The following is a 22,017-nucleotide window of genomic DNA, read 5'->3' on the forward strand; positions in this document are numbered from 1 at the left end:
TCATTCAATTTTCCAGATCCCAACAATTAAGAGTTTTTAATCATCGACTAGTCCGCACCAGCGGAGGCCCAAAAGTGCCCAGCTGGATGGCGGTTGGCCTTTGAATGGCTCCATTATGCGGTTGATTTACTACCCAAACAGCTGTGAAATATCATGGCCCTCCAGGAAGCCTGATGCCCGATGCCAAACGGAACGGAAATGGGTCAAAGGGATTTGCACATATGCACATGGCTCTCTTTAAAGTTGAATGATGTCTTGTCACTGGGGATTTCCCAGTGATGGGGTTTTAATTGGAAATGATTTCGAAGGGGACATATTTAAGAAACCTTTTTGAGAGCAAACTTTGTTATTTAGGCAGCACTTAATTTACACCAACAGATGTCAATTGTCTTATTTAAAAAATTTGAAAGCAAACATTCTTTTGCAAACGACCCCTTGCAATTTAATTGGTGTGAAAAAAAACACTAAGGCGCAGGGCAGTATTTATTGACGATACTTAACTTAATTTTGTAATATTATTTGAAACAAGGGTTCCATGTTTGGACTCTACTTTAAAACATTTAAATTTGAAGAAAGAAATTTCAAGCCCTGTGTTGTTATACTTCTCGCCCCTTTCCTTTCCTTTCCTTAAATCCCAACTATCTCATTTTCAACTATTTAAAGATTTCCAAGTCGCCGAGTAATGACTGCATTTATTATCCATTTACTGTAGCGAGTTAATGCCCTGATCCCTGGCTTATCTTTGCTTGAGCGCAGCACCAGCAGAAGCAGCTTGTTTACACCCATATTTATCAATGCTGTCCGCAATAAGACTTCGACAGAGCCACGAAATGCCCTTTCTACGCTAAAAGTTTTGAGCAACTCGGCTAGATAAATCAACTGGCATTAAGGGCAGGGGTCTGGCGATGCTGCTGCGGCAAGATAAATAAATTAACTCGTTCAAGTTGGCTGACAGACGGACTTAGTGCCATCATGAAGGGACATGGCCATCATTCCCTCGTCTTGCCTAGTGAACAAACAAGTCGTTAAAAACTCTTGAGTCCTGGCTAATTTATGGCTAATTAAGTTGACGCAACTTTTACGCTGGGCAAGAAGGAGGAGGGGAATTCCCGCCATAAGCAACATATGCCACGTGCTTTGAAGGCAGTTATGTCATTTGTGTTTGAAAAGCGGTTTGGGCTGTATATATATATGCACCAATTTTTCCACCATATACTCGTACACTTGGCAAAACAAAGAGCGCTTCCAGCATTAATTAAGCAGCCTGTTATGAGCAGCTCACCATCGTAATACATTTTTACGATCGCAAATGGAATTATAACTGCTGGCCACTCCCTTTTATTTTCATCTCATTCCGTTTACAAGCAGATGAATTACACTGAGGGGAACATCAAATAGTAAATTGAAGCATCAAATGTTTGGCTCTTTCAGGAACATTTCAACTTAGGGTAAGTAAGTAGTAAGATACATGGTTAAGAAGCTGTTGTATTTTTATAAATCTGAAACTAAGTGATTTAATAAAATTGAATAAAAATATTTAGTTAGGAAAATTAAAACCATAACCTTTTTGTTCTCTGTATTCACACACAATGCCATTACTGGGGCATAGGTTATGGTCGGGTGGGTCAGTCGGAGCCCAGTAGACAGACTCTGGGATTCCGGGTGGATTGCAGAGGAACCTTCAATACATACATAGGTCGTAGGTACGGCGAAACATAACTGAGCACCCAATCCTACTGACGGGGTAATGTCGTAGACAAACATCATTGGCATTTCTGTTTGAAGGCTCTGAGTGCCAATTAACTGAACGTGGCTGTTCCACCTGAACCGGACGGATGGGTAACTGGATGAGAGTTCTCGACCCCGGGAGTTTTCAGGAACCTGTACATATATAGTTGATATCGATCGGAGCCGGAATACACGATACTAATGGGCGTTAATCTAATTTCTGATTGAAAAGTGTATAAATTTGTATCATGTCATTAAGGCAACATGAATGTTGCAACATGATTTAATGTATATGCTGTTTTGCAAATACTGCTAATTATTATTATATTTAAATATAAGCATAGTATTAAAGCAACTTTTACACAATGTACATTTTCCGAAATATCTTAGTTATGTGACTACAATTTGACTTTTTGATTGACAGTATCTTTCCACTGCTGTATTACTCATATTTTGAATTGAAATCACATCCCAATTTCCCTTATATTTAATTATAGCCAAATAATTTAGATGTTATCTCAAAACTTATAGAAATAACAGCCAACAGCTTTATTTTGCACTTCAGTTTTTGCTAGTTGACTTCGGTTAGTCGTCGGCGGTGACTTGGCAAACTTGGTCATCAACACGTAGTCATATTTGGGATACTTTAACCACACACAACTCATCAAGGACCCCAGCAGAGTCGGCTGGCCACGTGCCGAAAAGCCGCCAGTTCCGCCCACTGGGGGGTGGGACTGGAACTGAGCTTTTAAATTAAATCACAAAATGAGGATAGAGCGACTAAGGCAACCGAGGCAGCCGCTAAGCCAAATAAATAAACCCTTTGGCCGCAGTCCTCGGTGTCCTTGCTCCTCGAAGGGGCGTCCTCCTTTTAAGAGATAACAGTAAGGACAGGAAGTCATCTTGCCAACGGAAGGGTAAGAAATGTACAGTGGAAAAAGTGGCTGATTAAGTGCCCATTTTCAGAGGAAAACAATCAAAAGACTTTCTTTGGTGTAAATTAATTACATTTTTTAAATGTTGGCCACTCTTTTTTATGATTTTGAAATTTGATATATTATATTTTAAAAACAAACGATTTTAAAGGCATTAAAATCTGATAAATTATCTTTGTTAACTCTAATTTTTCCTTTACCTTTTCTGAAAATAAAAAGGAAATGGCAACTAAAACTCTTATTTCTTCCACTGTGAAACGGAAAGATGACTTCTCTCAGTGCTTGGCACTTCGGTCGCCAAAAGGACACACGGAGACCGAAAGGGATAATGGCATAAAATCCAACAAAATGAAAAGAAAGCGGCAAATCATGTTAAGAGATTTAAATTGGATTAGTTGACATGTGTGTGAGTGGATGTCTATCCTCGGTGGTGTCAACTGGCGCTGGCCGTGAAGCCATCTTTTCGCCCCTGGATGGATGTGGATGCGGATCTTCTGGCACGGCCGCCACTCGCTCATCTTGACATCAATTTTGTCACTTGATTTCCCTTTCTCTTTGCATTTTTTCATGGCGGGCCTGTGCTTTTATTTATTTTGTATGCTTGACACAATTCCTCGACGAGGGCTTACGGCTCGAGTGTCTCTCCGGTCCTCGATGCCATTCACTCGCCCCGAATCTGCTCTTTCGCAGTCCCCGGCGAAGGTTCCGCCCAGGTTCTGCATTTGACAAGCAACCAGCCTCCCCCGATTCCGCCGGAGGTCACCTTCCATCATCGTCCATCGTCGCAAAAAAAAGGGGATACCCATTTGACACCCGGAGACATGACGTCAGGTTCAGCGGGTAAGGACTCCCAATAAATGTATGTGTCACTTTAAGAAAACCTCTAGTCTATAGACTATCAGAATGATTTATTACAAAGATCGACTTCAACTTACGTAGGCTAAAAATCATTTAAATAATTGCTGATCAAGAAAATTGATAAGCAAAATCAATGGTCTTGTGTATTATCCATAAACAGATATTGGCTCGATGACTTTTTTTTTAATTTTGGTGTTTTATGGAAAATACATACTTATCTAAGAAGTGTGTACAATTTAGTAATTAAACTGTATTTTATCAAATACAATTTTAGATAACATGGGCCGCTGAATTTCATGTGTTATAAATCATTAAACATACACACTTTTTACCATTAATTTGTTTTTCATGAGTGGAATTCTAAATTTTATGAAACATTTCATTTGTTTTTTTTTTATGAAAACCGAAATTTGATGGATGACAATTTAATTTATAGTCATACAAATTTTAAGCACTTGTAATTATCATATGGGTTTATAAATAATTGGTGTGGGGGGATCCATTCAAATCACTAGAATTTTAAAATCTTTTTAAAATGTGCAAAAAAAGTATGCATTAAGAAAGTAATTGCGATTTCTATGTTATATTGCATGCAAGAGTTCCCACCTTTTTAACTTGATTTAAGAACCTGAACCTAATATACATGTATTAATGGTTATGTTTTAAGTTTAAAAATGTTTTTTTTACTTACTATATTAAAAAATAGTAGACAAAAATTTATTAATATTAAGCTCTAAAAATTAATCGTTCTTTGGCTCCGGCTTTTTCCGATACTTCACTTGGGACGTGTAAATGTCGTATCCCAAACTAATGGTGTTATCGTAGAATACCCTGTACTGCGGCTTGATCAGCAAAAAGTTTATGAACTGCGCCAATGGCCACACTGTCCACTCTGCCATGTAGAGGATCAGAGCCTTGTCCCTGATCTCCTCCTGCAGCTCCTCCCACGAGTTGTGCTCCAGAACAGCCATTGTGAGGAAGAACACCGCGATGTAAAAGGGCGAGCAGATGAACTGGTCCAGCAGGATCTTAACTATCACCACCTTGAAGTTGCGCTTTGGAAACAAGTAATCCAGGTATTGATACCAGTAGTGGCACACCACCCCCACCGTCAGCCCGGAGATGCCCATTCGCACAGTGCGTATCCGGTTCCATGCCGGAAGTTCCCCGATCACCCGCTCGTAGGTCTGCTCCATGGTGTCGCCCACCATGCTCAGGCCCACGGAGATGCCGATATTGGTGTACAGCAGGTACTTCGGACAGAAGGCCGCCTGGTGAAACCGGTCCAGGACGTGCTTCACCCGCTTCCAAGCCACTCGTCCGGCCATCTAGGCTCCCTAGTTGGCAGTCATAAGTCTTTCAATGGGCGCCGCCAGCCCGACGGTGAGACACAATAAATGCTAATGTCACTTATTCCATGACATCCTCTAAGAGAGCTTGTGCTTAGTGGCCTTAACGTTGCCAGCTATTCAAGTTATATACAGCTATACAGCTAATACAATTGACTGTATTTCGATTATTATGCGTATATCTTTGAAAACAATAAAGATACATAAGTCGATCTTCCGCAGAATTTTTCGATTGTTTCTAAAGCAACTTTATAAACAATTTTAATACAATAAAAACCGTAATTTTGACATCCTCTACTAGAGCATGTGGTTAGGGGTCTAAACTTTGCCAGCTATTCAATAAAATATGAATCGCTAAACGCTTTACATAAACAAGAATGTTTATATACCCTTGCAGCTATTATTTTTATGAGTACATGTTTGAAGCTATGTCGATTTTCCGCATAATTTTTCGATTGCTCCAATGGCAGATTTATGAACAATTTTAATAAAATTAAAACCGTAGTTTTGACATCATCTAAGAGAGCATAAGCAAAGTGGCCAAAACTTTGCCAGCTTACTATAAAATATGAATCGTTTAACGCTTTACATAAACCAGAAAGTTTTTATACCCTTGCAGCTCTTACAATTGACTATATTTTGATTTTATGAGTATATGTTTAAAAACTATGAAGCTATGTCGATTTTCCGCATAATTTTTCGATTGCTCCGTAGTTTTGACTTTTGTTAAGTGAGCTGGTGTTTAGTGGCCTCAACTATGCCAGCTACTCAATATAACATATGTATATGAGTCGCAAAACGCTATAAATAAGCAAGAAAGTTTATATATCCAGATATTAAAAAACAACTTTATTTCGATTTTGTTGCGCATACGTTTAAAAACAATAAAACTATGTCGATTTTCCTATGGTACCTATGGAACCTTTTAATTAAAACCGTAATTTTGTAATCTTAACCTTTACTATATCTCAAACCTTACAGGTTATTTTTATGTGAGCAATATGATATAGTTTTCCAATTATAATTGTTATATTTTAATTTTATACTAATAATATCATTTGAACATAATTCTTTGCTAAGGGTGTCTGAAATAATAACACCAATTTTAAGTTTGACATCTTATTTGTTTTCAAAATGAATTTTAATTGAGTGTCATGTTTTATGTTTTTCAAAGCTCACTCCAAAATTCCAATCAAAATTTTAATCAAATGGCCGCAGGAATGCCAAAAGTTATTTGTTTAAGATAAAGGCAAAACCACAGCTAGAAAATATTCCATTATAAGAAAGGATTCGAAAGGGATATAGTGAGTTGGCATTTAGCTCCAAAACAAAGCAAAAAACAGGCAATGAATTCAATTTGGCGCCAGCAACACGAAATGAGTTTTCGGAGGATTTGTTGAGGTAGCCTAAGCAGGCTCCAACTTATATCGAACGCCTTGGGGCAAGGACTCCATCCGCCGTTGAAAGGATCAAAAAGGGTTCGCCACCCACACGCACCGAAAAAAAAAGAAATCGCTTCGCTCGGCATTCAAATGAGGCTTTCTCCCCGTTCGATAATACCCACCCCCCACATGTTGCTCCCTGACCCCATCCGCATCCTCCGGCTTTTTGGGGGCAGCCGGGTGTCGGGGAGTTAATGCTGCCAAATCATTCGCACGCGATTCCCAACCGCAGAGCCACAACCCCATTTGCGTCCCCTTGGGGAAATCATATGTGCGGGTGTACAGCCCAATCCCCACTCCTCCGTCCAGAGGCCAGTGAATTGAAAAATATTTACGGCCTTCTACAATCTACGCTAAAATCCAATTTTATTTTTATATTTCGTCGAAATCCGCCATAAAACCGGGCTCCACCAACGCCCCTTTCCCGGTTTTCAGTTCCCGCTTCCGGTTGTCAATTCAAAAGCGGCATCCGTAAATTTGGCTTTGCAGTTTGTTTGCCCTGGGAACAAACCGCCCCTCAATATCAACTGATTCTGACAGCAATGGGAGGTCGGGGTGTCGGCATTTGTTTCATTAACGCCGCGATATTCCGATGTGTTTACTGTTCTCCTCAATTTCGCTGCATGCCATGCATTGTTTGCAGTCGTTAATTATACAAATTCGAGAAAATGTCAGACAGCACGAAATCCAAAATAGTTAACGTAAATATGAAAATAAAAATAAGCAAATGTTTGTAAAGTTTTCATTGAAACACTCCGTGTTTCTCGAAATAAATATTATTTTTGTTATATAATAAAGAAATACAAGTACAAGACTGTTTAACTAAGCTATATAAAATAATACTTATATTTATTTCATATAATTATATTTATAATTATTAATAAATCAAGTCATAAATCTTGTAAAGTTTTCATAGGAATACTCCTTGTTCCTAGTAGTGCATATTGTTTTGGTTATATAACATTACATTTTAGCCCACCTTGATTATTTAAAAAAATTTGTTGTATCATAAATATTAGAACTGTTTTCTTAGTATCTTTTTGAGGTACTTCATTAAAAGCGCTTCTTGTTATTTGCATAGAAAATTCTTTAAGTGTACTTTTGTAGTCTTCCATTTCAGACCCTAAAAAGAGTACCAAAATTTGTTACCTTAAAAAGGCCTTTTAAGCAATAAATGCTGATTCGGTTAGTCCCAGCGCAAAATCTCCGTAACAAAAGCCTTCTAGGTCTAATTCTTTGTTCAAATGAAATGTGTTTACAGCACTGGGTTATTTACATACTAGCACTGCCCTTTGGAGCACCGGAGAGATATGGAGATACTATATTGTGTCGCCTGTCCCGAGGTCTACGGACACATGAGTACGTCTGGCTGGATGGTCGCCAGGTTTCTGGAGCGTGTCGGAAAACTGTCCGAAAAATGGAGTAAGGAAAAGTGAAAGCGGCCATGCCGGGCGAGTGCATTTTCATAGTTTTTCCCACTTTGTTATGCTGATTTTTCACATTTTCGTTTCCTTTCGGTTTTTGCTGCCAGCCAGCCTTGTTCGTTCCGCTCTCAATTTTTTCCCTGGCACGGGATGTTGCCGGGTGTTAGGGCTGGCCCATCGAGTTGTGGGGCTCGGAGGAGCATGTGTGCATTTTAATTGAATTTTTCATTTCGCTCAATAAAAGCAAAAGCCGAATATGCGAGCAGCGAGCCGCAAAAAGTGTCATAATCCACCCCTCGTGTCCTTGGACCCGTTAAATTCAATGGACGGAGTTGGATAGAGACCGAACTCCGGACAAAAGTCCGGCGATTTGGTTGATTTACTCGACTGCGGCTAAGCAATTCGCTTAATATATATTGCAAATCACTCTCTAATTGATTTCAAATCGATATTGAATGGCGCTTTAGTTCATGTTTAGACTGCCGCTCAGCTTCATTTTCCACTGGCTGCCTCGCCTTCAATTCATGCAAATTAAATCGAAATGTGATTTTAATGGTATTTCGGGACGGCCAGACTCAAATGATGATGAGCGTGTTTGCACAAAAGTGGAAGTCAAAAAGTTTAGTCAGCTCTGTGTGCAGAAATCCGTGCAACGGGGAATACGCTCCACCGAGTGAAAGGAAGCCAACTATAACCGCATGTTTCGTTCCGGAAAACTAACTTATTCAATTAGTGGATGGGAAACTTTGGTTGTTTACACTACACTCAAAATATTATTACCAAATTGCATCTACGACATTTTATTAACTGTTCAAAAATAAAATATTGACAATAAGATAAATGAAGAAAATTGTTTTTAAATTTCATAAGTTAAATTCATACGTATTTTTTAAAGGCTTAACAAATGTGTATATATGATTTATTTTACAAGTTAGCCCAAATTTTCATTAAAATTAGTCTTTCTTGAATCCAAGTTTCGACCAAAACTGAATGAATTTATTTTTGATATTGCTTAAATAGTGTTTTCTTTTAAAAGAGATTTTCTTGTATAAAACAAATAAGACTTTCATTGAATGAACTTGTTTAAGTTTCAAAGTACACATTTATTCAGCCCGTGTTATTTCTCAGACACATTATCGATTATGGAAAAAATAAAGCATCATTAATCATTAATTTTCATATGAACGCAATAAATCTGGTTTTAAATATACATTTTTGTTCCTTTAGCAGACAATTCTGCTAGTCAACATGAAAAACTTCAACATTTTTTGTGCCAATTAAGTCAAATTAAAGGGAAAAACAACTGGCGCACATTAGTTCAGATTGATATACGGTAATCATTATACAAATGATATAACTAAGCCAAGAATTAAAATATACAAAATTTTTTGAAATTAATTATCTTTCAGTTTAGTTTAATAGTTGTTTCTAACTGGTAAGAAAAACAGAATTTCAGAGAAGCTCAGGTAATGCCGAGGGCCAATTGGCTTGACTGGTGCAATCAACCGGTTGTGGGTAAAGGAACTGCCGGCATATTTGAATCGCACCGCCGAGGAAAATAAGTCAGCTCACCGTTAACGTAAACGAGCAAATAGCCAAACAGTCAACACGGCGGCCTCGCCACCCGCGCATCGTGCCAATTTCGTTAAAGCAAACGAAAACAAACAACACGCCACTACCCAAAAACCCACACCTCCACACCCCACACCCCAACACCCAAAGCAAATAGAGCCACCCCCTTTGGCAAAGGCTGTCTGGACGATGCGATGCACAAAAACAAAAGAGCAACAAGGTGGAGAGCAGGCAGGGGATGACAGGTGTCCTGGTTCGCGGCACAGGTGCACTTCGGAATACATTTCACCAGTAGTTTACTGTTGAGAGAAACGCAAACATTTAACATTAAGTTAAACTGCTGCTTCGGAAACATTTATTATCTCAATACTATGCTAAATACCGTACCCACTCGTGTGAAGCCAGAACCGGTAGGACTTAGTCGGTCGGAAAATTAACATCCCATTATGAAACCGAATTTTCAAATGTTTAAAAATAAGTTGTCTTTTTAACTTTCTGTTGCCGATCACAAGCTACAACCTTAATATGACATTGAGAAATCGGTCATAAGATTAATTTTGCATAATGAACTTAATTTTAAATTTTAATATCTATGAATACTTTATTTGTTTAAATTCGAATTTTGAATTCGATTTAAGTCCGATTTAAGTCCGTTTTTTTATATAAAGAACAGCCCAGTAAATTATATCTACAATATTAATATGTACATTTTTTACGTCTTATTTTCGTAAAACAAGTATTTCAAGTATAAATTTTAGTTGTTGACTTTAAGTGCAGATGATTTTTTTAAGTGTGGGTACCTTATTATCGGAGGGAGAACACAGCTGTTTATGTGGCGCGAAAATGTCATACATCATGCGACACGCGATGTCAGGTTGCGAGGACATGGGAACCAGGACCCTGGCCGTCTGTCTGTCCGTCCGTCCGTCCGTCCATTCATGGCGCGGAACGAGATGAAATTGGCTTGGCTTGGTTTGCAAAACGGAGCAGCATGCAGAAAACAACGTCGCGGGTTTGTAACTGAGCAGGATTCGCTAACGCCAGAAACGAAAAATGAGTGCTGCAAGGGATGGGGCTCTACGGCAGATAGACTGCATCATCACCTACCTCGCCACCCGCATCTTCGCCTCATCACCACCTTGTGCAGTACTTTACCATCATTATCAGCAGCACGAACAGAAGAAGGAGTAGGAGGAGGCAACTCCTGGCTGACGACTCCTAGCCAGGATAGGCATTCACGCCCAGCTAAGTGGCACACGAAGCGTTAAACTATTAAGCACATGTTGCCACTCGGCGGGTGATTCATGTTCGGGGGAACGGAGGAGCTGCGTCACGCACAGGGAGTGCTCTAACTCCAACCGCTTTTGTTGTGCGGCTCAAGATAAATCATGCACATAAGTCCTGGGCGATGTCTCCGTGCCGTGAGACACGGAGCTTGCCATCACATCTAAAAAATTCATTTTGTCACAGCTTCAGGGTTTCAGGCTGTCCAACTGACGAGTTAGAGGGTCGCAATTTCGCTCTGCAGGTGGCAGAAGTTGTCACGAGTTTTCGTTAACAATAATGTATTATTGTACAATGGAAACATAAAAGCATTTCTAGTTCTTCCAGTTTTTTAAGAAATATGATGAAAAGTAAAAATGTTAATGAAAATAAAGTTGTTTTTTAATGTACTTAAACGCTATAATTTAGATTTGGAGATAAGGATATATAAAACATTAATATCTTTAAAAATAACGAAAAAGCAAATATTCCTATATATATATTTGGTATTACAATATGTATGTTCGACCTTTAGACTGACGGATTTAAAATATTCCAACTCAATTTAAAATTTAAAAGGCAAAATCATTTTAAATGGATTTTTCTTCTACACACACCAACACATTAGCTCTTGGCAAGGAGTGTAACTGCTGGTAAACTAAAGTGCTTAAAGCCAGAAAAATAACGGGCAAATTAGAAACACACACAGACCTCTCTGTCCCACTCACTATCTAACTGAATAACATTTCAAAGGCACTGTAAAGGATATCACGGAGCTGCGGGAGGTGGGGCACTCTAATTAGAATAATTTTGCGCTGCGTTGCGCTTGACAGCGTTGCAGAGGTGGCGCCATCTGGCGGACGACGGCAGGAGAAATGTGATGCCTGCAGGACCTTCACACACACAAACACACACACACATACACTAATGCAGGCCAAGTCGAAAAGCAAACAAATGCACTGAGCAAACTTTTGTTTAAGTTTTAAACTATATATCTTTGGTAATGATAAAATTGTTTAATAAGGATTGCACTCAGTTGTATGAATTCTGTTGCTAGCTAGTATATAAATATTTTGACATTACTAAAAACGGTCCTTACGGAGACAATAATTTTTAAGCAAATATAAAATTTAAAAATATATATTATTTGACATTAATAGTAATGGGCTTTATTATTATTGTATTTAAGTTTCCCAGAATAAATATAAAATATAAATATATATCGTTAAGTAAGAAAGCAATCTAGTAAATTTCAGTTCAAAACATGTTTTCAAAAATTTTTAAATTATCTTTTAATTATTTTACATACAAATCATTCTGTTAAGGCTGTTTTGTATAAGAAGAACACCTTAAAAAACAACTATTTTATTGATATTCTTTATTTAAGGGGTCGATTTTTTCTCATTTCTCTGTTTTTTATACGGTAAATGGCTATATTTGTCGAGTATCTAGTATTTTTTGTTTGTTAATATTTGTTATTTATCCCGTGGTGGCGGTCGGTCGGAGTGTCTTCAAAAAAGTAGCGTCTTGCGGTGCGTAAAGCCTGGACCCGCAGTGACTAACAAAAAAATGTAATTGATTTATTTAATATATTAGTTTATTTAAAATAACGTTTAAAATAAAAACTTATGTTCATCCGAAAGTATTTACTGTACAAAGGATGTGTGCAAAATCATTTAGATAGGACCATTACTTTTTGAGTAAATTTACGAACCGACTTGAAAAAACGTAGTTTTGAAAAAAAGGCGTCTAAAGTTTTTTACATACCGCATAATCGGTATCTCAGCGAGTTTTAGTCTGATCGATCAGAAATTTCCACAGTATATTCCTGAAAATTATAAAATTTTTGTTGAAATTGCAAACCATGCTGTTCTATTTAAAATGCAATATTTTCGGCAGTGCGAAAGAGGCATGTGCACCAAGCCTGCATAGCCGAGCATGACGGTTAAATTGCAGGACGAAAGGTCACCGAACCCAGGTGCGGAGAGCCTGAGGGGAGACCCAGCATAATAATCATGATAAAAGCATCAGCCACACACATACGTAGTACGTGCCGAGTGCAGCCGTAGGAGGCGGTGATGTCAACGGGGAGTGCCTTAAATTACAGAATTTAATTAATTTCGCAGAGATTTTTCATCGGTCGCCGCGCACTTGACTTTGTGCCTTTGACTTCTCTCCAGCGCTCCTTTTGCCTGCCACTAATTTTTCCATCATCTGCGGTTGAGTCGTTTTCATGGGAATCAGCCAGGACATGAGTTCGCCACATGTGCAGGCTTCGCGGAGCTTCATTTATATTTCCATTTCCATTTTCCACAAGCACTCCCGTTTTAATTTTAATTAATTTCAATGGGTATGTGGCAGCTGTGACTGTTGCTCGCCAAGAGTCATGGTATGGGTTCCCCGAGGCAGTCGAGCAGTAGCCGAAATGATTATGAGTAATTAGTTTTAATGGGCTCGGAGCATGTCCTGGCAGAGCTGCAGAATGTCACACCTGTGCTACATAGGTTACAACGTTACATTCGGCCAGGTGGCCTGCCTCTCGTCCTCGAGAGATGAAAGTTTACTCGAGAGCCTGTGTTACCATGAGCTAAATATTTAAGTTGGTTTTAAAAATTACAATATAATGTAACCCTTATACCAGTATACCTTCTGGTTGGCTAACCACCCAAATTAATGGCACTTCAACTAGACACTGTCGATAGAGCAGGTACTATGAAAATATTAATTAAGCTTTAATGGCACACATGCACTTCATACTCCAGAACCAATACCTATCTATGTCCGAAAAGTAGAAATCATAAACTATTCAAATTAGCTGCATAATAAAAATAAATTCACTAACTTTACTGAACTTTCCAGTTTTTTGCATAAATAAATCAATAAAGATATAAATAGTTAGAGTCCTTGACGCTGCCTAAATATGAAACAACGCACACAACCAATTATTAAAAAGGAAAAAAAAAATATTATACCCTAATTAATGACCATTCTAGTAAAAATATATGGTGTAGTATAATTGTTATTGAATATTAAATCAACTAAAAATTACACATAATTTAAAAATATTTGGAGTTTCAGACACACTAATTAATATTAAACAAATGTTAATTTATGACTGCCCCCGAGGCACAGCTTAATCAAACATAATAATAATTGCATTTGTCTACCATTATTGGTAAATTTAATTAGATTCAGAGGAGGTATAAAAAAAACGTATCATAAACCACATATAATCAGCTTTGTCCATGAGTTCCGATCTGTATCAATTCGACTAAGGCTGGATTTGCGAAAACAAAGTCATAAATCAAAACCAATTTGTGCCACAATATAGCTGACATTTCGCTGTTTTTGCGCTTTGATCGGTTTTGCAAATAGATAAGTGTCAACAAAATATTTACAAGGATGCCAGAAGCTTCAGCCAAAAAGGAAACAAAAATCTGGCAATTGACTGAGAAAAAAACGAATCACGGGAATCAAAGCATTGAGCATTGAGCAGAAAGTCAATTTGGAGCACATACAAGCTTGCGAGTATGTAAAGTACTGGAAAAATGAGAAAATGGAGAAAATTCAAGAGAATGCTGGGGAAACTTTGGTGGAACCAGTACAATACAAAATTTAATGGTGCGCAAATTTTGATTGTTTTACTTTGAGAATGGAAGTTTCCTTCCTCCCCTTTTGTTCTCATGTTTTTCTTTTTTTTATGTCCCATTTTGCTTGCATTCGCTATTTATTTATTTCGCAAAGCTTTGAATTCGTTTTCCCGCATTTTATGCATATTTCAGATTCAAATATTTTTCCTGCGTTATTTGCTTTGACTCGTCCCTGGCGTATTTGTTTAGCTGCGGGCACTCATCTATATACATTTAGAATCCTCATCTCACCCATAAAAGAACGTCGAGACTGGGCAATGTTTTGTTTTGGCCTTCAGGTGCTTTTGTTTCCATTCGCATTTCGTCCGTCTAAATGCCGGCGGAAAATTGTTGTCAATGTAATTTGATTCCCACTCCACGGCGGACCGTTCCACATGCTGGCTTCCTTTTCCCGTCTCTATGATTACGCATACGCACCGTTGGGCAAAAAGCAAATTGTAATTAGTCGCTGGGGCCGAACTGCCTCATGCATGCGGACAACAATAAAAGGAAGTTTCTCCCAGAATCCTTTTGTGTCTTGTTATGTTCAACTGATGGCAACAGAAGACTGACCTGAAAGGCGATACTAATGAAAAGATTCGATAACAGTGAGAAACGAGACCATAAAACGACGGCTGTTCTCTCTGTTTTCATTTTAAAGTTCGTACTTCACAAGCAAGAAGAAAAAATTAACTTTGTGCTTATTCAAACAAAAGTAAAAATATATTGATTAAGCAACTTAATAGGTTATATTTTTCACATATGTTTTAATTTAAATAAAATGAGTTTAAGATTTTATAGTTAAGGAATTTATGTGTTTATTTATGATATAGATTATATAAAGGTTATTTCTAGGTTAAAAAAGGCGTGAAATAAAACTGAAGTTCCTTCACATTGATTCAACACTCAATAAGCTGTAAGTCATTTGTGTTAAAAATCTCAGTCAATTTTTATACATTTTGTTTTGTTTTTCGACAGATACCCAGCTTGGACAATGTTGCACAGCCAAGTGGATGCATCCAACGCAGATGGGCAAAGTGAGGAAATTGCAGTCGAGAACTCACAATCGGACAACACAATCAAGTGTCCTGTGCTGAACCTTCAGTCGTCCGAAGGTAATATACCTTTGCCTAATCTCCAGGCATCGGACTTAGTTCAAAAAGTGGAAACCACCCAGGATGAGTCCTTTGAAGTGGTCTGCAACCTACCAAGCTTGCCGATTGATACACTTCTGTCACCCTTCAATATCATCAATCGGTTGCGAAAGCACAGTGAGGTAAAGGACCTTTTACCTTTTCAGTGTGGCTTAGGGGAACTTTCTTTGTTTGGCAAAGCAGATCCATCTTTTTGGTCAAAGTGTGAGAGTTCCGAAAGAAAGCAAAAACACAATGCCGTACTTTATACCGGAACTAGAAATGGCCTGTTCCGACTCACAAGTTGAGCAAATAGAAGAGGTAGCTGAGAATAAGGATACAACTAAGCTGAAGATCGAACTACTAAAAATACAACAAGTCGAAGTACCTAATTTAGTATTAATGAAGGAATCGAATTTGGCTCCGAACGAAGAACAAAACACCCCACAGTTAGAAGAATTAAATTTACTTGAGAACAAAGAAATAGGATTGCCCAGGAATGAAGAATCTGTTTTGCCAGTAACTAAAGATATAAGAGAATCCAAAATTGAACAATCAGATCCCCAAGGACAACAACTAAAATCACCTGGCATCGTAGCCCCCATAACTCTACAGATCGAAGAACTGGTTGCTCCATTAGTGGAAAAAGCAAAGCCAGGACCTAAATTTGGTATTATAAGTTCCCTGGTAGGAAACAAGGCAACTTGGACACCTAATGTCCGGCTTTCTTTTGGGGACAGAGAAACGAGGTGGACGAAAACCCGCCCCAAGGAAATTATTCAACAGGAAGCCTCCAGATCACTTAAGGCACTTATCTTGAGCTTGAATATGCTCAAAAGGTTAGAGGCATCTTTTAATGGTAAGTAGCCAGTATACACGAATTTGGTTGCATTAAACAAAACGTTATTTCCAGACAATTCTTATAAGAACAGATTGAATCGATTTGAAAGAATTAGGAGCTCATTAAACTTTTCAAGAGTGTTTAGGCAGAATATATTTCAACTGACACCAGCTGCAGAGAGCAGCAGAAAAGAAGTTCAAGAAAATTCGATGGGCTGCGGAGAACCCATGATGAGAGGTCCGAGTAAGGAACCACCACTCCCCATAATGTACAGAATAGATGCCAGTGAAGGATTGACTTGCAATGGCTTGAATGTGAGCAAGGATTCAGTTTTTAGTGATGTATCCGAAAGTGATGATTCGGAAGTCCTAAATAAGTCATCTCAAGAAGTAATTGGATTAACAAAAACTATAGCCGATATAGCGGACACTCAACAGAATGGAAGGATACTGTTTAGCCAACCTGTAAGGCTATTCTGTTTCAATAAACTGAAGGAGTGGAAACGGCAAGGTAAAGTACCAGGTTCCGTTGCAAACCCTTACCGTTCCCCCTCCTTCTCAGGCGAGGGTCAAATCGAGATCTGGGAGCTACACGGATTGTATTACATAATACTACATGACCGAATCACTGGTGAACTCATCATTCACATGCGGGTGGACGAAAAGTGGCGCATCGACTACATGTCCAATAGTTCGTATAGCTGCCGCTGGACCAACATCAACTACGCCTTCTGCCGCAAGGGAATCCTGGAGAGGATCGCCTGCTCCTTCCGGGAGCCCAGCCACGCCGCCGAGTTCGTTGCCAGGGTCCGGAACAGTGCGCTCCTATCTCGCTTCGAATAGTGTGTTGAATTGCACATTTTTGTTTTCCAACATTCTAGTTGATTTCCCAGTGAAATCCTTGGTGTTTCTAGCGTTTGAGGGCATGCTTCAAGCTGATGATAAATTAATGTGATATCTTTAAATATATTTTGTAAATATTGTTGTTGTTCATTTTTTGAAAATATAGAAAGACTTGAAAAATTTAGATTTATTTATATTCCGATTGAATTTGATTACTTGAAACAATCTCGCTAAAAACCTTTTTTTTTAGCTTTTACAGTATTTATTGAATTACTTTCCAAAATGAACATTACAATCGATAGGCCTTAGGTTAGAAAAATGTAATATTCCAAGAAATGAAATATTTTTTGAATTATTTTGATAATAGAATGTAACATTATTGATGTTTTTTTTTGTGTAATTATAATTTGTTAAGTAAAGGTACTGTACACTGTTGGTAGCAACCAGCAGTGTACAATGTTAACTTAATTGTTTCCACAACAACTGTAGTATCGATTTAACAAACAGTTCAGAGAGCATATATTGTGACAACCAATTCGAAAAGGGTAAAGCGCACACATGAAGCCATGGAATCGGACAAGTTGAACGAATTAAACCGACAAATAAATGAGATTAAGAAGCGCATTTTATTGGCAGGTGTGTAAGCTAGCATTTTCAATATGTAAAGCAATAATAATAAAACGAGTCCTTGCAGATGGCCAAAAGACGGCTAATGCAGGCCGAGTGGCAGAAGCAGAACCGCATCAACTGCGACACCATTGGCTCCTTGAAAAAGGACATCAAGGAGCTGACGGTGAAGGCGAGTCGACTGCGGAATCCCCTCCAACGACCTGTGGTCATCAAGGAGCCTACTGGGGAATCCCGGAGGGCTCATAGCTGCACGCCCACTTTAATTGTGGGCAAGGCTACGTATCCTGTGGGTGCTAAAAACGCCGACGATGCCATTTTCCTCACTGATCTCAAGATTACCGAGAGTCGCAAGCAGATGGATCTTCTCCGGCATCGCTTCAAATCCCGCCAGCAGCATTTCAGTAAACTGGTGGAGAAGTATCGCGGACTGCTGGCCAACAAGGAGGCACAGAACCAAAACTTGGGTGAAAAGCCCCCAGAAACCCTCGAGGAGGATGCCAACAGAAAGGTAAGAAAAGTACAAAGTGAATCTCTAGGGAAATAGCAAAATATTCAAAATATAGAGTTCTTTGCCTAAAAGTGCCTAAAATAGCAGCAATTATGATTTAATTTATATAAACTTATACTTTATACTTTTTTTTACCATTTGTTGGGAAAAGAATTTGCATTCAAATTCTAAGAAGATTTTATGTTCATCCTGTTTTTGAATATAAATACCAAAATGTTTTACAGAACCTCTTTACAATACATTAGGTATTTGTTAACTTCACGACAATTTTATGACATAAAGAACGAAACAATGTAAAAAAGAAAAGTTGAAAGAGCTTCTGAGTTTTTTAGAAGTCCCATTTTTTGATAATCGTTTAAGGTTTGCTTCAAATTGCTAATTTTTTATAATCTTTAAAATTAATTTTTTTTTTCAAAAAGTTTTGTATAGACCAAGGATTTTTTCAAGAGGCAATTAACTTATTTATGAAAATTATACAGTATCTTTAAATTCAAATGAGTTGCTTGATAACTGATTCCAAAATGACCCCACAGCTCGTTTGCCAGCTGGAGAACGAGATCCACCGCACCAATGTGCAGTGGATGGAGGCGGAGCACATCCGCAAGAAATACCGCTCCATTGAGGCATCCTTGATGACGGATGCGGAGCGTTTTGAGCGGAGTCTGCGGGAACTGGAGGCATCACTGAGTGACCAGAAGGCGGAGATCGAGCGACTGCAGCAGGTGCACAACGAGGCGGTCGAGATGCGGGACGCGGCCAAAGTGATCCTGCAGCGCCAGGAGCAGCAGGCCAATCTCTCACAGAAAACCAGGGAGCGGCAGGCTCTCGACTTCCGCAAACAGGTGGAGGCCCGAAAACTGGAGCTGGAGCGGATTGGGCGCAAGCTCTTTGCCGAAACCAAGACACTGGTCCACCAGGACAGTGTGGGATCCAGTTCGGGCGACCAGCACACGGCCAAGACGGAAAACGGCGAGGAGGAGCCGGTGTCCCAACTGGAGAGCGTGACCAGCGATATGGAATCCCTGTTCAAGCAGCTCATGGAGGCCTCCGGTGCCACCTCGCCGTTTGAGGTCTTTGAAAGGTTCAGCGCCCAAAAGGAGTCCGCCGCCCGATTGAACTATTTACGGAAGGCGGCCGAGGCGGAAAAGGCCAACCTGGAGGCGGAACGCGAGGCTCTAAGCAGCGAACTGGAGGCCTCGAAATTCTCCGACGTCAAGGAAAGTGAAGTGTAAGTGCACTGTTAAAAAAAAGGGATCGTAACCGCTAAAGCTAGTTTTTATAATATAGATCGTGAAATAGTTGTTATTTTCTGATTATTATAAATTTTAAATCGTAGTAAATCCAATTTCAATATTTTTTGTTATAATTTATTGTTTTTTTTAGCTACTTAAAATATGAAATTAAACAACTTTTTTTAACTTTTGATTTTTTTTTTGAATGGATTTTAATATCTGAAAATTAGACTAACTGCATTATATCTTAATTAATATAACCATATCAAACTTAAATATTATTTATATTTAATTAAAATTGGAAATGTAAAATTTCGAGATTCAAAAGCCAAATATTTATTTTTACTATTCCTGTTTACTATTATACTATTATATATCATAAATATGATTTATTTTATATACACATTTCACATTTCTTGTCAGAAACCAAGAGGTCATTGAACAAATCAAGAACAGCATTGCCGCCAAGGAGCAGGATAGCAAACTGGACACTGACGAGGCGGGCAAATCGATGGGGGTGTTGAAGTATCTCAAAGAACGCATCTGCGAGATGATCTTTAAGGTGCAGGAAGTGGACGAGAGCAACATCGAGATACCCGAAAGGAAACTCCATGTGAGCGTAGCCGAACTGCCCAATTTTCTGACCCACACTGCCGAAGATGAGGATATGATTGAGGTGAGCAAAACGGGTTTTTTATGGACTCATATATGTACTGACACATCCTTTCGCACTAGATACTCAAACTAAAGATTAAACGCTGTCAAGAGCTTAGCAAATCCGAGGATGTGCCACCGTTCGAGATACCCAAGTTGGACATAGTGGATGAGGAGGAGGAGGAGGAGGAGATGTACAAGGCGGAGCCGCCCAAGTCCCCATCCGCTCCCGAGGGCGAAAAGCCACAGCCCATGCCCGTGTGCTACTATAACCTGTTCGCAGGGCGTGCTCAAAGAGCTGCGGGCACATCCTCATCCTCTCCAGAACAGGCTCCAGCGGCGGGTAAGTTTGATATCAGTCAACCTGTTTATGTACTTAAACCATCTCGAAAAAATGTTGTCTACAGTTGCCACCACAGAGGACGACAATGAAGTGCCATCCCGTAACTTCTTAAAGAGACAATCTGTACTTATTGTCGATTCGAAATCCCGTCGAAAGCCATTTAGACCTGCACCCGGAGCAAGACGAAAATAAATCTGTTCCGAAAATGTAATTTCATTATTTAAGTCAAAATTTATATATTCAGTTTAATAAAATATTTCCAATACTTTAAGAGGCAGTCTAAAATATCAAATTTAAGCAAACGCAAGGGTACACAAACATTAGTTTTGTGGTTTCCTTTCCTGTTTCTCAACTTTGACAAATTGTCTTCAGTCCATCATGTCATGGTGGAGCAACTTTAAAAATTTTCTAACCAAGAAGCCATTTTTAGTTTATTTCCAAACTTACTCTGACTTATATTCCAAAGATCTTCTTAGTAAGGGAAAACGGTTGAAATTTTAAATATATATACAGAGAGTGGTCACTAAATAAAATAAAGAAACATAACTTCTGCAAGCACTAGAGAAATCTTTAAAACGAATGGAGTTTCACGAAATCCCATTTGTCCATCCGTTCTTGTACTTTATGTGCGCTACAATTTCAAGGCTAGAATAAGCCAACAAAAACGCTGCGCAGTTACTTATTGCCTGGGGGCGATTTAATATCTGAGGCAGCATCAGCATCCTCTGCATATTCGTTCTGCTTACTGCAGTTTCTGGATAAATGTCAGCAGCTTCAGTCAAACGACATAACAAATAGCTGTCCTGGCGATGCATCTACTGCAAAGACAACGACATCGCAGTGGGTAAACAGAATTTACTGCCCCGAGGAGGACGACTTGGGCGAATGGATGCCTTGGTCTTGGAGGACGAGTTTAAGCTGGGGGTTGGGTGGGCTGGCTTCAAATGAAGTGCAAAACGGAACAAAGTGCGGAGCGCGGCTCTTGCAAACGAAATAACCTCTCAAAAATTGTTTACACCACTGGCGTACAGTGGATGAATTTCTGTTTTAAGCTAACAAAATGGCTTCCAAAATAAAAAAAAACTACGACATTTAAGCACGAAAAAACATTTTATTTGATATACCTTTTGTTTTCGAAGAAATTTTGTTAGCCAAGACAGAAAACTTGTTTTTACAAATCAAATTACGTAATACTTCGAATATTTGCCTGTGATTTACTTGTTAAAATATTTACGAATTTAATTTATTTTATTTGGGATTAATGGAGCTAGAAGGATTCATAATTATCAATGACAAAAGTTTCAAACAATTAAGAAAGTACTCATCGATACAAACTAGCTTTAGTACATTACATTCAATCCTTGAACTCCCCTTTGATTACCACCCTTACATTTGTAGAAAAATTTAATTGATATAAATGGTTTATATTAAACAAAATATAATTTTTAGCTAAGCGATTTAAGAGGTTTGTGGTGAAGAATTTTAAATAAATTCGTCATTTTCCTGCCATGGTGTTGCGAAGGACATTCCGCAGAGCAGAATGGACGTTCTGGCTTTTCTAGTTAGCAACAACAAAGCGCACCAGCTGACGATGAACAATCAGGAGAAGGACTGCCGCAGAGGCAGCTGCAAAC

At 38.8% G+C, this 22,017-nt stretch overlaps 4 protein-coding genes across 5 annotated transcripts in view; 2 read left to right on the top strand and 2 right to left on the bottom strand.

Annotated features, from left to right (window-relative positions):
* Positions 1 to 22,017, bottom strand: part of LOC128258709 (uncharacterized) — a 103,644-nt gene that overhangs the window by 19,078 nt on the left and 62,549 nt on the right.
* LOC128258725 (mpv17-like protein 2) lies at positions 4,260 to 4,937 on the bottom strand. The gene has a single exon (XM_052990536.1). The coding sequence runs from the start codon at positions 4,847 to 4,849 to the stop codon at positions 4,262 to 4,264; it is 588 nt and encodes a 195-aa protein (XP_052846496.1). The 5' UTR covers positions 4,850 to 4,937; the 3' UTR covers positions 4,260 to 4,261.
* Positions 15,102 to 17,200, top strand: LOC128258714 (uncharacterized). 2 transcript variants are annotated; one of them, XM_052990516.1, is made up of 3 exons: positions 15,102 to 15,116; positions 15,179 to 16,192; positions 16,247 to 17,200. In XM_052990516.1, the coding sequence occupies exons 2-3, from the start codon at positions 15,589 to 15,591 to the stop codon at positions 17,014 to 17,016; spliced, it is 1,374 nt and encodes a 457-aa protein (XP_052846476.1). In that variant the 5' UTR covers positions 15,102 to 15,116; positions 15,179 to 15,588; the 3' UTR covers positions 17,017 to 17,200. The 2 variants fall into 2 exon arrangements, with proteins under 2 accessions (XP_052846476.1, XP_052846477.1); XM_052990517.1 differs by lacking the exon at positions 15,102 to 15,116 and having other exon boundaries at positions 15,144 to 16,192; positions 16,247 to 16,684; positions 16,736 to 17,200.
* Positions 17,558 to 20,592, top strand: LOC128258712 (stage VI sporulation protein D-like). Its single transcript, XM_052990513.1, is given in 7 exon segments — positions 17,558 to 17,652; positions 17,711 to 17,733; positions 17,735 to 18,154; positions 18,688 to 19,382; positions 19,810 to 20,062; positions 20,122 to 20,383; positions 20,448 to 20,592. Coding segments are annotated over 7 exon segments (1,851 nt in total). The 5' UTR covers positions 17,558 to 17,582; the 3' UTR covers positions 20,576 to 20,592.

The sequence above is a fragment of the Drosophila gunungcola genome (genome assembly GCF_025200985.1).
Source record: "Drosophila gunungcola strain Sukarami chromosome 3L unlocalized genomic scaffold, Dgunungcola_SK_2 000003F, whole genome shotgun sequence".
Taxonomy (NCBI): domain Eukaryota; kingdom Metazoa; phylum Arthropoda; class Insecta; order Diptera; family Drosophilidae; genus Drosophila; species Drosophila gunungcola.